The sequence below is a fragment of the Puntigrus tetrazona genome, chromosome 5, assembly GCF_018831695.1.
Source record: "Puntigrus tetrazona isolate hp1 chromosome 5, ASM1883169v1, whole genome shotgun sequence".
Classification (NCBI taxonomy): domain Eukaryota; kingdom Metazoa; phylum Chordata; class Actinopteri; order Cypriniformes; family Cyprinidae; genus Puntigrus; species Puntigrus tetrazona.
In genome coordinates this window covers 14314778-14331242 of record NC_056703.1, presented here as the reverse complement: position 1 = coordinate 14331242, position 16465 = coordinate 14314778, and the positions used below count along the sequence as shown (strand labels likewise).

Genomic DNA, 16465 nt, shown 5'->3' with positions numbered 1-16465 from the left:
GTGTGTGAAAACTAAAGAAGGCAATCTAGAAGGCAAAAGATCTGGTCCATGTAGTATAAATAGTATTTACATTCAAGCATACTTGAAGCTTATACTCAGATTCCTGTTAGATGGGAATTTAAAGATTAATTAGTCTATGAACATTTTACTGAAACTTGTTTACCAAAATAGTTTGGTGGTAAACACAAGTGGACAGACAGAAATTGCAAAATAAGGAACAGAAAATGCTGCCTTTGTCAAGCTGAATATTTTGTCTATTTTCAGATAGCCCTGAACAAGTGCTGGCTCTGCCATTATTTACCGTAATTGACTCGGATAACTCTTACTTTTTGCCATAAATAAAATGCCATGATGAACTCGTCATCTAATAGTACTTGTATCAAAAGTCATGGGACAGCAAGAAAATGTTAAACACTTACACCTTTAACACTTCCAAAACTGTTCTCAAATTACAAGAAAATTGTCTAGATATAAATCTCACTGAATAATAACATAGGCCTTTGAAATGAGTTTGAAACAACTGGACATTAGGCAGTCTTTGTGTGAGTTCCTGTGTGAGTCTGCTTCCCATTACATGATATTTTAAAAATTAAAAAGCGCATAATTACAGATACACGGTCCAAATGCTCTGTTATTAAATTAAATCTACAGAGCAAACAAATACTGCCCAGGCCGCTTAGCATTTTAATGTGTAAATCAAAGAAATAAATATAAAAATATATTTCCATTCAGTGTAAAGAAAAAAGAGTCGTCATCAGTCAGTGATGGAAGTGACGCATTACAAGTAATGCATGTTACGTAATAATATTACTTTTTTCAAGTAACTAATAAAGTAGCGCATTATTTTTGACATTTACAATAACTTGTAAGTTACTTCTTTAAAAAAAGGTACTATTTTCCCCATTTATTTACTAACAAGTCTCTTGTCCCCATGTTGGGAGAAATCAGAAGCATAAAAAGAGTTGTGGGTGCTGTGAACATGATAATACATTAGTTCTAGACTAAATGTCAACATGCATTGATTCTTTTTACAAAAAAAATCATCAAAATTAATTAAAACAGTGAAATGCAAATTCACAATATGACCTGCAATAATTAAATGGTAAATAATACAAATGTATCCAATCCCATTTAATAACCAGTGCCTTTGCTGCCGACCTATGATGAGGAAAAATGACTTTTATATAAGCTAACAATAGTGCTTCTTTTTTATTGCTGAAGAGTGCTGAACTTTCTTCTCCTGCATTCTACTGTACAGACGTGAATTCACTCTTCCTTCAGCCTGAGGTTTAATCATTACACTTTTTTGATATAAAAATATCTTATTATTATTTTATATGATATAAAAATCATCTTATATATTAATGATTAATGATATTAAAAACAAGCAATCAAGCCCTGCTCGTTTTTAAAAAGTAATATAATGCATTACTTTCCATAAAAAGTAAATTAGTTACTTTTTTAGGGAGTGATGCAATATTGTAATATATTACTTTTAAAAGTGATTTTTTTCCAACAATGGTCATAGTTGTCACTTGGTCATGATTTTTCAATACACTGATTTTGTTTTTAATTGATCAAAACATCAGAGCTTTTGTTTCTAGAGATCTTTTGACTCACATTTGACCTTTACAGTAACCTTTTTGTCTACATTTTATAAGCCTACATTAACCAGGAAAAGAAACACCCTCCCGTGTTTGTTTTAGAATGAAAAACAGACAAATGACAGAATCTAGTTTCGTTTAAATCGAAAGGAACATCATTCTCATGCATCTTGCCAATTATGTATTCTAATACATATTTTGTGAACAATAATACATTTTTATTTAAATATATAGCTAAATGATAGCTTAAAAATGTATGGGCACTGTTATTGTACGCTATTTCCCATTCATTACAGGTGAATTCTGTCATTCTTTACATTTTTCTGTTGTACTCAATACGTTAGCTTCCTTGACTTACCGAAGATTTTATAGCAATCATTGGATATATGCACAAACGCATGTCTCATATCAGGCGTTTAACTTGCAAAACTCTGGTATAAATATAATTAAAATATAATAAATTATTAAAAACTGAAATGTTAATTATTCATATTTTATGAGGGGTTTTTTTATAGTTAGGTAAAAAAAAAAATCTATACATTAACAACATCTGAACGGTAAAGACCTTTTTAATATGACCTTCATATAACAAAGCTATATATTTTTTTTTTTTGCAAACATCCTGCCGTTTGCACAAAACTGCAGAATTGAATTTTGTGATTTTTTTTCACTCTCTAGAGCTTTTTTTCTCGTGACATTTTGCTGATTTGGGTTACTTCTTCACTAATTCTAAGTATTCTTTATAGATAAATGTGTTGCAACTCCGTCTTCATTTTTCTGTTCCTCTTCAGTTTTTGGTTCACATTAAGATCATTCACCATTAAAAGTTTAACAAGATAAAAAAGGAGAATCTTTTCCTTGGCTGTTGGCTTAAAATATGGTACTTGAACAGGGCCCAGCGGTGCCTAAGCACACTTACACATAAAAGGCTATTAGAAATGTTTCCAAATGTCAGAAAACTATGTTAAATGTGGTGCTGTATAATGTTGGGCCTATATAAATCAAAAAGTCTAAGTTCCATTGTTATAAAAGACATTGCAATTCAGGGTTACTGTACACTTATTGTCTACATATCCTCAAAGACCTTTGCTCTTTTTTTCCCCACAAACTCAAAGCCGTTACGTATATAATTGTTTTTTCCCATTATGCTATACAGTACGACAGGGAAATGGAAACATTTTGAACTGGAATTATTCGACTGCCATTTAGAGAATAATCATAAATGGGGTTTTCCGGTTCAGTCACTTTCTGAAAACATTGTCCACAATATCCACAGCCAGTGGTTTAATAAGTTCACTAATAGATTATATACGTGGGTAGTAGGCCTATTGAGGCTTTTGTTTTACTTTCCGATCACGAAAGAAATGCTGCAGGCTTCAAGAACCTGTGCTGATATTTAACCATGTGGGGGCACAAAGGTGACCACACCAGGCTCCGCTTCATTTCTCCAGCACACATATGACTCATACTTCACAGATTGCTCATCAGGGAACCTAATAAATAAAATAAAGTCTTTTACGAGATTATTTATCCCATATCCTATATTCTTTCATCCCCCGTTTTTGTCATAGTGAGATGAATGTTTGTTACTTTGTTTGACTTAAAAAAAAAGCTTTTTACAAATTGTAAACTTTCGTGATTTTAAGATAAAAATACTTCACGTCACTGGTTCTTTAGACACCTTAAAAAATACCCAGAGTCATCTCAGAGTCATCTCAAAGTCCTTTCATCTGAAGTGGATGGGCTCTCTCGTTTCGTATACCCTGCCATTTCCTTTTTATTGATGACAAAGCTATAGAGTAAGTTCGTTTTAGATTTTATTTGGAAAAACACGCACCACAAATAAAAAAGAAGTTCGTTTTAAGTCTAGAAGTGTCAGTGGCCTTGATTTTTCTTTTGAATTTTCTTTTTGTTGATTTTGCGGAAACCATAAACACCTTTAAAACAAATCCCATTCTTTTATTTAATACCACATAATATTTTTAACACGTATGTCTCTTATTGAAATATAATGTTTCATCAAGTTACCCTCTGCTTGAACTAGGCTAATTTACATCAACAATTGTGTTTCGTTTGGTTTTTCTCTGGAACTATTCTTCAGTCTTGATTGCACTCAAACAAAAAAAGCACAATGATGTTTTATAAAGACATAGGACTATTTAAGGATAATGTATGATTGTGCTTTGCTATGTCTGTTTATGTAAACCAATGGTTATGCTGTTGCTGATGCAAGTGTTGTTAGAGATACAATAATAATTTCCCTGATTTAATGTATATATTTTGTTATGCGATAAAAAAACTATAAAATACTGCCATCTAGTGGCACACATAACAAGCAGCAGTTACACAGCCCCAGTCCTAGATTTGCATATAATAACTGTCATATTGTTACCTTAACAGTATAGATCTGTGTGATATTGACAAAATAAATAAATATAATAATAATAAGAAGAAGAAGAAAAGAAGAAGTTCATTATAAAGGGTGTGGTGAATGAGAAACACCTGGCGGCACTAATCAGCCCAAGGCACGGGGTTGTGGGAAACTGAGTCCTTAGCGATCAGCACTCCGGTGAGGTGCTGTTCGTGACACAAACGATGACTTGATTACTTTATAGGCCTACAACAAAATATTGTAAAATGTATTACTTTATTTATTGTTATGTGTAAAATTCTTGACTTTACTTATTTAGGCTAATTTGGCTAATTGTATTATGTTACTGTATGGTCAAATATTCTCTTATTTAAGCACAAGTTTTTTTGATCATCTCAAATTATGTGTTTGTATTTGCGCATGCCTAAATAAAGAATGTATTTTTTGTAATTTAATATAAATAATACTCCATATTAAACAAATGAAACATTACACCAACATATTTTTAAACAGGTTTTATTGGCTTCTTTAGCAGAAACACTGAAAACAAGGCGGTGTAGCTTGACCAGATACCCTAACAGATTTAAGACTTTCTTAATTCAACATGAATGGATATTTCATTAAAAAATATTAATTATAAAAAACAACATGAACATTCACTCCAATTACAAAACAACAACAACAACGAACAAATAAACGAACAAAAATAACATTCTCTTTTGGACTGATAATTTCAGTCCTACTGAACTTTAATTTGGTGCAAGAAAACCATGCCAATCTAATTCCTCCCTTTCATGCCTCTCCTTTTTATGATACACTCAATTGAATAAAACCTTTTATTTAAACCTAATTACAGAGTATTCTGTGTGTGTCATAGCCTAGCCTTTTTTAGAAAGTGTGTTCAGTCTTGATCTACTGCAGCTGAAAAAAGAAAAGAAATGCGAGAGGTGTGCATCTGTTTGACTGTATGCTATTGCTTACAGTAAGAGTTGGGTCATTAAGTTATCTTTTATCCTTTTTTAATGATAGGCTATCAGTTTACCGAGAGACACCATTTCTCCTTATCTTCAAAGCTGCAACCACAAAAGAACCCTGGGCACTTCTTGATATTTCATCCATGGATGATCCGGTGTGTTCATGGAAATCAGCTCTAATTCATTTCTAGCAGTTTGCGTCCCAGTTTTGAATTGGGATTCAGGCAGACTTTTTTGTGAGGTTTCTTCAAAATCACACTGCGGGCAAAATATACAGCGATTAGTTTACACCGTTTAAAATATCCGTTGCTCACACACAAACGCCACAAAAACATTCAGAATAAACACGGCATTACATAATCTCAGTGGTTTTACAGGATGCGCTTGGTTCATGCACTCTCCACTCCTTGATGTTTCTAGGCTGCACACTCTCATATGTTCTGGAGCACAAGCATCGCCTGCTTATGAACATCCGCTGACCTGCAAGCAGAGATGAAGAAGAAAAAGCTGAAAAAAGATGCTACACTTGTAACCTCTGACCTGTTGGATCTGCTGCTCATGTTTCTTCTCGCTCTTATGAAGAACAATGATTAAAAAACGAAACAAAAACTAAAACTAATCCGTTCAGTGCACAGCGCAATTGTTACAAATCATTTAAAATATGATTACATTATGGAAAATGGCCAATGACATTAAATTATTTTCAAACGGGCACGTTTGCCTACTTAGTAGTTTATTAGTAGGCATAGCTTAAACATAATTAAATAGTCTCTTGTAAACAAAAAGCTGAAACAAGGCAAAAACATAAAAATAATCGGTATGCATCTCTATGTGTGTGAACCACACTGTGATATGTTTTTAAAGCCGCATGGCTGGAAGCGCAACGCCGTGTCGTGGCTAGGACGGGTATCACACAACGCCGACCGACACGACAGCGTTCATTTCAAGGCAGAGTTATTCTAAGCACCAAACAGGAAATGAACAGAGTGAAGTCGATGTGTCAGAATGAGTTTTGAAAAAACTGAGCAAACTGAAAGAAAAATTAAGCTGCATTATTATTACAGCTATCATATAAAGCAGAATTGGTTCAAGCCACAAAAAGACAAATGCGCACAATACACAATCTTTCAGCATATAAAGAAGTCATAATGTATATTAACAATTATTCGGCACAAATGTAATATAATTTAATGTAGATAGACGTGAGCCCCGGTTTGGGACTCGATGAGCTGAAGATGCTCTGAGCTTCTCGTCCAGTGAGCGGCTGAATGAGTGTCATATAGTTCTGGTGTAGTTCTCATTGGACTGATTAATTAACCTCTTGAAATTGCATCATCAGCAAAATCCAAATCCAAAATACATATATTTAAAAGTAAAATATTTTTCCTTTTTTTTTTTTTTTTTTTTATCTGACCTTTGACCTATGTTTTAGGTATCTGGCATTTATAACTAGCATTCTACCATTAGGGTAAATTATTTATAGCAAATTGTCTGAAGCTTTAAAAACACTGAAACATTGCTGTATTTGATTGGGAACTTGGGTGAGAAACTGTCTAAAACTTGCCACAAATTTGAATGCAATTTACAATTATGCATCCCATAATGGAACTTGGTCAATTACGCATACTTAAGATTTGCTGTGATCGCTGTGAGTTTTTATTAAAGTGCATTACAAATAACAAAAATTTATTTAATATACAAATTTTCCTATCATCATTTATCGACAATATCCCATAGAACACTGATTTGTAAATCTATCTCGCTTTGGATAAATGTGCTTGCTAGATAAATAAATGTAAAGTATCAGTATATGCACTATGTCGTTAATAGCAAGCTGAAAAGCAAGATAACGTGCGAAAAATATCTTACCCTCAGTAAAAGTCAGGCAGCTCAGAATGACCAAGGACAGAAGAAAGATGGACCGGTTCATGTTTGACCAATGTGACAACAGTCTAAGTGAATCTGAATCCAAAAGCTTATAGCTTTTATAGCCTGTACTATTCTGGTAAATCCCTTTGATTCCCATGGTCAAAATGACGTCATCCTTAGCTATCAGGATGTTGGCAGTCACAACAATCCTGAAAATTGATCTAACTAAAAATGTGTGCGTGTGTAATTATGTGTTATTGTGAAATTGTGTATATTTTCCATAAACTATTTGCTAAAATAGTCTAAAGTAGTCATCCCCCAACAAGAAGTAGCACCCTTTTCAGCCTGATAAGTGGTCTGATGTACAGTCAGTGTTGGCAGCCATAACAACTTTATCTACTGTCCATCATGGGCCGAGTAGTGAGCAGATCACAGAAATGAGCGAGAGCTGTTTTTAAATTAAAGTGCACACGAAACTGCAAAAGCCAATGGAATATATGCACATATTTATTTTAAAAACAATATAACCATGTTAATGAGGAGCATGGTTTTACTTGTTGTGACCACTATAGGCCACTAAAGTCAGATAAAAAAAGGATTCTAGGCAAGAATTAAAGTAAACGTCATTACCACAAAATTCAGGATAATTTAACAGAATTGCTTTAATAGCTTCTTACTCTTTTAATGTGCAGTTATGATTAATTTTAATTAAAGTAAAATGTTAATTCAATAAGAGCCAGATTAAAGATAAATCTGATATTTACTGTTAACTGTTTTACAAATGCTAAAGTTCTTGGGACTGTTGAAAAATGAAATTTGTCATCATTGACTCACATTCATGTTATTCCAAACCTGTATGAATTTCTTTCATCTGTGGAACATAAAAGATGATATTTTTGAGAGTTTTGTCCATATGGTAAAAATCTAAGTTTTGGTATTCTTTTGTTTTCCACAGACCAAAGATTTCACCAAGTACAATATGTTTCCGGATCAACATTCTCGTTGATCCTGGAACAACATTCAAATCATCGAATCAGATTTGAGGGATCATTTTTCAGGAAACATCTCTTTTAGCTATCATTTCCCACTGATTTTAGGAATATATTTTTGGTAGGGTTAGGTTTGGGGGAAGGGATTGGGATAAATGTATATTTCTGGACAGTAACGATTCAGGATCAACAGAAGATGTTGATCCAGGATCATGTCTCGGTGAACTCCTAGTAACATTAAGAAGTTTTTCAAACAGTCTTTGGCTGCTTTCCATTGAAAGAATTTACCAACAACACTGCACCATCAGCGAACAGCCTTCCAGAAAATATCATATACTGTCATCATCAAATATCACCAAATACTGTAATTTGAAAAATATTTAGAATAGAAACTAAGGTACTTATTTAAATGTAGAATTAACTTTTGCTTTTACTATCAGTATTTCAGCAGTTTCAGTATTGCTCAGCAAAGCCTCCATGCTGCACTTACACTCACGCATAATAATGTCTACAAGAGGGAAAATGGGGTTCCCCTTATTTTCATTTTTTTCACTCAAGAATGTAGCCTCTACTTCAACAGCTGACAAAGGTAAAATACGGAAAAATATTCATTGCAAAAGCACAAATTGAAATCCTCGAATTACTTTCTCTTCGAGTTTTTATAATGTAACAGACCAAAGAAAATTACCATAAATCCGTTGTCTGCTCTGAATATTGTTCATGAAAAAGGGAGATGTGTTAAAAATGCAAAGCCTACTGAGATCGCCTTTATTCATCACACAAACGGAGGACTTACACAAGATCGATAAACAGGCACAGCACCAGAGTTGTAATTGCACTCACAATGATTTATTCTGCGCAGTAATCAGTAGGACAGGAAATTCAATGCAAGCTCTTTCTGTGTTTGCTGTAGCATTTAAACCACAAGCAGCTACGTGAGACTTCCTCTAGAGCTAAGCGCTTCTAAGAAATGCTCTGCTTTTACTAAACAGAACACGTTTCAGAGAGAGAGAGAATTAAAAAAGATTATTAATAATTACAGTTATTACAAATTGTTCAAAGCAGAAGTGGCTCCGATTAAAGCACTGTGCTTACATTTAACTACTTAATTTTTGAATGCATGCTGAAAGCAGGTGATTTTTCGAAAGATTTGGTTACTGGTCCATGGATCAGGACATCGGCTCTATGGTTGATTCCCACTACGGGCTTTTGTTCTGCTAAGAGAAGACAGAATTAATAATACATTTTCCCTAGCATGCATTTCAATTACAGACTGTCTCACTGCACAGGCCTGAGGTTTATAGCTCAATAAAATATTAAAGAAATACAAATTCTGCATGCTCACCTTTTCTTGAATGGCTTTCAGCAGATACTTGGCTATTTCCGACCCTGGATTCAGGCATTTCTGCCCTGCTCCTCTCTTAAGAGTGACACTTCACAAACAAGAAACAAAGTTCTTTAATATCTACGATAAAGTATTTATGTACAAACAAAAATATAATACTTACAGAATTTCCAGTCTTTTACATGAAGGACTTGGAGGGATGATTTTAACCTTCTGGATTGCCTTTGGAGAGATTTTATTCACTCCTTTATCAGCACAAAGGCATCTTCTCTTCCCAGGCAGTGTATAGCCTTAAAACAACCCAGAATTCATTTCGGATCATTTTTATAATTCATATTTGAAAAAAAGCAAAACAAACACAAAAATGATTTATATGAGAGCGAGCTCACCTTTCACCTCCAGAACAATGCAACAGACGAGAAAAATAAAAGCTGCAGCTGTTTTCATTTTGTTTTTGATCGTGTACAATCTATAGACGGATGATATTATGATTAATGGGATTTCAGTAACTCTATTTTATACTCCCAAGGTCTAGCCACCGAGGTGATTGTTTTTCTTTTTTTTTCATTAGAGCTTCCTTCATCTGTACCAAGAAATTGAAGCTTTTATGTGTAAAGAGAAGTTCTGTCACAAGGGAAACCTTTCCGTTTAGTTTCAGAATAGACCGTTTCACTTTTTTTAAATATTAATGATTAAATTGTGTGTTTCTCATACAGCACACACATCCTGATTTTGCCAAGTTCAATGTGTCCCTAGGTCAATTAATTATTTTGACCCAGGAACAACATTTTAATACAAAAATACAGTCTCGACCATATCTCTACGCCTAAACCTATAACCTTACCCATGAGTAATGCCTAAAATTAGATTTAATAATAGATGAATGAAACTGATGTACAAGCACCAAACAGTGATTGGCCTGAACTTCAAAAAAAAACGCTAAACTGTTTCTTAAAATCTGATTGGTTAACCACAATGTTGTTCCATGGACATGTTGCACTCAGTAAAATCAGGTTAGCTCACGCAGCACACCTCCAGTCACGTGTTTTGGAGCTTGACAGGATCCCCTTGCACTTTAATTATGTGAATGAAAAAATTCTCAACTTCCCTTTTTGTGTTGCACAGAAGAAATAATGTGATATGTGATTAAATGACGCCAGACATTTGTGGGAACTAAGTCTTTATTATCAGCTGCTTAACAGGAAGTTATATTTTGAATATATATATATATAGAATATATATTCTGGCACACGCACAAACATAGAACACACACACACACACAAACACACACATTTTTAATACAGATCACAAACCGTTAAGAGTTATTTTTTTCCAAGATGAATTACAATTTCACACAATAAGCATGAGCTAAATACTGAAACTTACAGTGAAAATCTGCAGGCTGTAACATGTTTTAATATAAGACTTACTGATTTCATTTCAGGAGCAGAGACCACGCCACAACTGAATACGTAACTAACAGTTTATCGTTCAGAATATTAGCGATAAGCAAAAAGAGAATGAAAAGGGGTAGGAGATATTATAGTGTCAGTTCGATCGGGCGTCTATAATCGATGGCCCAGAGACTCGGGGTGGGGGTGTTGTCTCATTAGTATATTTAGGCCAGACAATTAGGACATTGGTATTTTTATGTCATCATTTTGAGTAAACTGAGTAGAAGGGTAAATGGGTGGAGGGGTTTAGAAAAAAACTAAAGGACAGAAGGGAAGGTAGTTTCCTGCACAGTCACTCTGTGGGGTTTCTTGAAGATGCCTGTGTGTTTGCATTGTCTGTTTCTCAGGAGATCAAAGTATCTGAGATGCCATAGCTCCTCAGTTAAAGTGCTTAGCATAGCAGTGACAAACATCACCAAATAATGATAAGCATTGTCACTGCAACAAATGATTATAAACCGCACAAAGCCATTTACACACAGCTTTAAGGCATGAAGGCAAGATATTAATGTATCGTAAACACTAACAAAATGATTTTGTATTGTTAGATTTTGCTGTAACTGGCTGAGCAGTAGTTTGGCTCACCATTGTACTAGATTTTTCTAATACAGAAAATGAGTAAGCCTGATCAAAGTTCTTGTGGGGGGAAGAATGTATTGAAGGTAACAGTGAAGCAGTTCTTCAGTAGCGATGTTATCCCTAACAATCTTAACCCATGTAAGAATTCTAGCTTCTCTCAAGGTTTTCCATAGCTTCTTCTCGAGTTCTGTCTGTGAGAGCGGGCTTTATGCGTGTTAACAAATGTGCCGCAAACAATACAATGGAGAACCAATGTTGATGTAACCTCTGATGACCCAATAAGATCCCATGATAGTGAAATGTAGTTGGCTACAGTTGTTTGCATCTGACTAAAGATACACATAATCTTTCACGATGAAGCTGCTTTAGAATAATATTTCTTGATTAAAGTGTGATACTAATAAACTTGACTATCATCTATCATTTTGAGGACTTATCTTCTGATGTCTTTTGTTGTTTATTAAGCACCTCATAATTTCTGATCACATCTTTAGTAATATAAATTACATGTTGTGGATTTTGCAGTTGTAATCTAATGTATTAATATCCTATCTTCTCCTCTCAACCTGATTCTGATTTTAGGACAGTGTACAGAAACTAGTTTGCTCTTCATTTCCTGGCACTGTCTTCTTTACTTTCTTCAGCAACTCTGAAACCTGAGATCTGTTCTCAGTCTCATTAATATTAAGAAAATGAAACTTAAATTTTGTCTGGAGGTTGTGGTCTTGCTTTTGGTCTTCATCGCTATCAGTGAAAATGATAATGACCTTCTCCCAGCTCTTCTCAAAAACGATATCATATGTCTTTATCTGCTCTTCAAAAGACGTTGTTGCTGGTATAACTAGCAGTAATGCGTAAGGTCTGTGAGAAGACAGACGGATACAGAATTGTATTTTTTGTTTCATTTCCTCTATGGAAATCCAGGAGTTGAACCAGTCGTGAGTGTTGATCACAGCCACCTGTTCCCCGTCCACCTCTTCAGTATCTACTGTCATCTTCTTCAGGGGAGCTGGAGCTGGATCGCACCGACTCTCCTGTCTGCCGAGTATCAAGCGTTCAACCGCAGTCTTTTCACGCACAGACATCCCCAGCAGGACAAGCATAAGTTCTGGTTCAACTTTAAGAATAGTTTCACAGTCATTTTGGATATTGTTTCGTATATTATACAACTCCTGAAAATTTTATGCTATATTCAACAAATTTACTACAAAAATCTAGATATAGAATGAATACATCTTGCATATTTTAAATATATTTACATATATACTTACAGGATACTTTAGAGATCTCTGTGTCCACTTGCTATTGGATAAATAAAGAGTGTTACATAACATATTTGTTTAAATGTTGGATCAATTTAACAGAGTTGCAGATTACATTACCCATAATTTGAAGCAACTAAGATGGCCTAAAGCCCACATTATGTAGTTTTGTGTTGAGATCCACCAGGTCTGCTCCACCTTAGGGCAGAAAATGGCACAATATGAAGCTAGTTAGTCTCGTTTATCCACATTTGTTTTACATCATTACAGTCAATGTAATATGTAGTGTAAGCACTGCATTTGTATGCTTGCAGCTAACATTGCTCTTGTCTTTTGCACCTGTTTAATCATCCTACGTGCTTCTAAAGGTTATTTTAACTGACCAAAATGCATATTTAGTAAAAATGCTCACACAATTTGTGAAACTACTGTATGTACCATGAACTCTACACTTAAAACCACAAAACATGCACAAATCTCACACAGAAGCAAATACTTCTATATAAAACAATTTTACTATTATAAAATTGGTGTTTTTAATTCTACAAACAAATATCAAATGATTATGCCATGTACATGTATGCCACGTACAATCTACACACTGATGTGACAATGGGAAACAATGATGAGCACTTTTGAATCTGTACTATGGTGCACCAGGTGATCTGCATCCTATACAGCTTGTTTGTTACCAGCACAGCCACTGGAAGAAGCCACCACCACCAGACTGCTCACTTGACCATAGAGAATGTAATTATCACTTATCCAAACCTCTTCTGTGGCATTATTTTATGTTATCAACATATGATTTAAATTAGATATTAAATAGCTGAGTGCAATTGAACACATTTTCACCATTTAAATGGAGAAAACTGACGTATTAACTACACCTAAAATGTACTTATTACTAAAATCAGAGCATTCATTTTTTGTCATTATAATGACAAAACCTTTACTCATCATTTAACATCTAATTTCCATGGGCCATAAACATGTTGTGACTCAAACTGGAACTTTAAAATATACCAAAAATGCAACATAATTACAAAATAAAAAAATTTTAGTAGTGCGCTGTAATCTAAATCTCCAATACATCAAAAAAATAGCGATTTGTACTTTTTAAATGTTGAAAAACATCTCAATTTTAAGTTTTCACAACTATAAAAACATACATAAATATATGTTTTGTACTTGTAAATGTTACATCTTAGTTAGCTGGATTTAATTTTTCGCCTGATCTTGGATTGGTTCTTTGAAGCTCATCCCGGACTTGTTGTCATAGCAACAGGTTGGTTAGCCTGAACCTGCTCAGGAGCAGGCTTATTTCATATAAAAAGGATTAGATCACATCTTTTTAAGCAGAATTGATACTTCAAATCTGTCCCAGCCAATGCTACTTTATTATAAAAGTATCCTACTGATCCAGGTATTTTAAATGAAAAAATTTTGCACACCAAATCTGTAAAACCATACTCTAATTCTTGACCTCAATTCCATAAAATGCTTTTTGCAAAACACAACACACATTTATCTTTTAAAAATGTAACAGGAATTAATATTGTGGCAAAGTTGTTTGCAAATGTTTGATTTTGTGACGTGTTTGTGATATTAAGGATACAGTGCTTGAATTTGGACTTGACGTAACACTTAATTTACTGTTTAAAAACTGCATACTTGTGGTTGCAGCCATTGGCAGATTCTGGCCTGAGCGTCTTCATTCCTCACGCACTTCAGGAGTCCTTTGTCCTCGTGGAACAGACAGTCCACTGTGAGAGTATTCTCTCTGCTCACATAACTGCTGCTGTCTGGCACAATCTTCTCCGGGTCAAATGTGTGATGAAGCACCACGAAAACAGCTGGTTTAGATTCTGTTAAAGTGGAGTGATCAAATGTTGTTAAAATGAATACAATAGCTTGGGATGATTAAATAATGCCATTACTTAACGCATGCAATTACTTGAATGAGAGTTAAGTTCATTCAGTGCAGCATCGATGTCAGTTCCTGCCCTTGAAGCGATAACACATAAAACCAAAATGACGTTGCACTCCTCCACGGTATGCACCAGTTGACCTGATATGTGTCCAAAGGCTTTTCTTATGATGTCCTCTTTAGGCTTAAATATCCCAGGTGAAAGGATGAAATATTTATTTCCTTTCAAGAGGAAGAAAAGCATTGGTTAATGTAACTTATTTCGTATAAGTCACAGTCATCTGAAAAGACTTCAATTGTTCTCTAATTAGAAAAGCACTAAAGCTGTACAGTTATTACCAGTTGTAGGAAAATGGTCTCTCGGTTCTTCGGCGTTTGTTGCATGAGCCATTTTAAGTCTAGTTCTGAAATTGACAGAATAATATTTTTGATCATCATTTTCAATGTATAAAATAGTTTAGATTATGATTGTTCCAAATATATATAGCCTACTAAAAATTACCCATACGATTCAAATGAAGCCACTGTTAAAGGAAAACGTACACCAAAAGTCGCTACACCAATAAAATATGCCCATTGACTTTTTTACTAACATAAGCAAAGACAAAAAATCTAATGCAATAGTACAATAATAAATGGTCGTGTGATAAAAGCTATAAGGCCTTCAGACTTTTTCGACGAAAATGTCTTCTCTGATGTCGACAGGCCCATAACAGCGCTCGTGAAATGATTCATTCGTGATAGACTATACAGAATTCACAACAGTTTATCAGACGTGCATGTATTAAATAAGCCTACACGAAAAAAAACGAGAATAAAAGTAAATGGTCTGCTGCTACTCACCCGAAATGTTATCGACCAAAACGATGCAGTTTTCACTTTCGTTTAGACGTTCCGTCACAAGTTTCGTTTTTTGTCACTTGCACCTTTCGTGATAAACAGGAAACGCAATATATATATATATAATAATAATAATAATAATAATAATAATAATAATAATAATAATAATAATAAAATAAATACACACAGTGAAAAATAGTGCATGTGTCACGAATCTGCATAGCAGGAATGTAGCGCTGCAAACGTGTGAAAACAAGGCAAGGAACGTCACCGTACGGGCCTCGCTTCTGTTCTTATGAATATGTCGTAACTTTCCCAGAAACGTTGCTGACGCTTTGAGGGAACACCTTATCCTCAAATGCTGTTCCAGACGACTCCAAATTGGGATTTTTCCCTCCTCTTAGTTGGAAATAACTGCTGGAACAGATCGAATATCCGACCTGGCCTTATTTGACGGCATCCAACGAGCATAATGTGGAGATACATGTACACTATACTCTAGGACCATAATAAATGTTTACGTGATAAATGTGTATGTACTGTACTGTGTATGTATATATAAATACACACACATACAGTAGCTATGTATTTACACTTTATTCTGAAATATGTACATGCACGTGTGGGTATTTATATAGCCAGAACACATATAAACAAAAAGGTTTATTTTGGATGTGATTAATATTTTTTTAAATTATATTTTTGTTGTTTATTCATTCACTCGTTTATTATGTTTCTATATATTTCTTACTGATTTGTCCTTGCTTATGTATTTTCATTGTTGTGCGGTTTGGTGAACTGTTTTGTCTGTATGCACAGAGAGAGATAAGGGGAATGTTTATGGAAACCCAAGGTTTATGAGATGTTGTCCTTAAGCATTTTTTCATATAACAGTACATGCTGAATCTGTACTGGTCACATGAAGTTTGAACATTGAGACAGACGCAGCTAAAACTGTTCAATAAACTCTGTTACTTTTTTACCATTATCACTTCGTTTCCTGCTTCAGCTCTTTTCTGGCTTTTCTCGGTCAACATCTTGACTTATATAAGACTGTTAAACCCTCGTTTTGGGTATCAACAGCTCTGTTGACTAGTTGTCCTGTTACTGGACTGATATCTTTGAATATGCAATATAGTTATAAATAATATTAATAGTATTATTGGGACAATTTTATATTAATGTATGAAAAAAGCCATCATAATAATTACAACAATTTTGTGACTCTATTTACTTAACTTGAAAAAC

The 16465-nt window shown here is 34.3% G+C and overlaps 3 protein-coding genes across 4 annotated transcripts; all 3 read right to left on the bottom strand.

Moving 5' to 3' along the window:
* Positions 1–4475: 4475 nt before the first annotated feature.
* Positions 4476–6900, bottom strand: LOC122344908 (interleukin-8). Its single transcript, XM_043238535.1, has 3 exons — positions 6819–6900; positions 5306–5429; positions 4476–5207 (listed from the first exon to the last, which is right to left on the bottom strand). Exons 1-3 carry the CDS (start codon positions 6877–6879, stop codon positions 5126–5128), a joined length of 267 nt encoding a protein of 88 aa, XP_043094470.1. The 5' UTR covers positions 6880–6900; the 3' UTR covers positions 4476–5125.
* Positions 6901–8545: 1645 nt separating this feature from the next.
* cxcl11.8 (chemokine (C-X-C motif) ligand 11, duplicate 8) lies at positions 8546–9715 on the bottom strand. 2 transcript variants are annotated; one of them, XM_043240101.1, is made up of 4 exons: positions 9542–9715; positions 9316–9442; positions 9153–9240; positions 8546–9024 (listed from the first exon to the last, which is right to left on the bottom strand). In XM_043240101.1, the coding sequence occupies exons 1-4, from the start codon at positions 9597–9599 to the stop codon at positions 9007–9009; spliced, it is 291 nt and encodes a 96-aa protein (XP_043096036.1). In that variant the 5' UTR covers positions 9600–9715; the 3' UTR covers positions 8546–9006. The 2 variants fall into 2 exon arrangements, with proteins under 2 accessions (XP_043096036.1, XP_043096037.1); XM_043240102.1 differs by having other exon boundaries at positions 8546–9021; positions 9542–9711.
* A 604-nt stretch (positions 9716–10319) lies between these two features.
* On the bottom strand, positions 10320–15544 carry LOC122345144. The gene is made up of 8 exons (XM_043238980.1): positions 15405–15544; positions 15221–15303; positions 14717–14781; positions 14405–14599; positions 14122–14315; positions 12568–12645; positions 12457–12487; positions 10320–12302 (listed from the first exon to the last, which is right to left on the bottom strand). The coding sequence occupies exons 3-8, from the start codon at positions 14766–14768 to the stop codon at positions 11764–11766; spliced, it is 1089 nt and encodes a 362-aa protein (XP_043094915.1). The 5' UTR covers positions 14769–14781; positions 15221–15303; positions 15405–15544; the 3' UTR covers positions 10320–11763.
* Between the last annotated feature and the right edge of the window lie 921 nt (positions 15545–16465).

Coding starts and splice junctions, on each gene's coding strand:
- LOC122344908 (XM_043238535.1), bottom strand. CDS start 6,879: ATGAACCGGTCCATCTTTCTTCTGTCCTTGGTCATTCTGAGCTGCCTG. Junction 5,430..6,818: donor CTGCCTGACTTTTACTGAGG/GTAAGATATTTT, acceptor CTCTGCTTGCAG/GTCAGCGGATGTTCATAAGC. Junction 5,208..5,305: donor TGTAAAACCACTGAGATTAT/GTAATGCCGTGT, acceptor TTTTGCCCGCAG/TGTGATTTTGAAGAAACCTC.
- cxcl11.8 (XM_043240101.1), bottom strand. CDS start 9,599: ATGAAAACAGCTGCAGCTTTTATTTTTCTCGTCTGTTGCATTGTTCTG. Junction 9,443..9,541: donor CATTGTTCTGGAGGTGAAAG/GTGAGCTCGCTC, acceptor GGTTGTTTTAAG/GCTATACACTGCCTGGGAAG. Junction 9,241..9,315: donor TGTAAAAGACTGGAAATTCT/GTAAGTATTATA, acceptor TTGTTTGTGAAG/TGTCACTCTTAAGAGAGGAG.
- LOC122345144 (XM_043238980.1), bottom strand. CDS start 14,768: ATGGCTCATGCAACAAACGCCGAAGAACCGAGAGACCATTTTCCTACA. Junction 12,646..14,121: donor GCCAATGGCTGCAACCACAA/GTATGCAGTTTT, acceptor TTCTGCCCTAAG/GTGGAGCAGACCTGGTGGAT. Junction 12,303..12,456: donor AGAGATCTCTAAAGTATCCT/GTAAGTATATAT, acceptor CTATTCTTAAAG/TTGAACCAGAACTTATGCTT.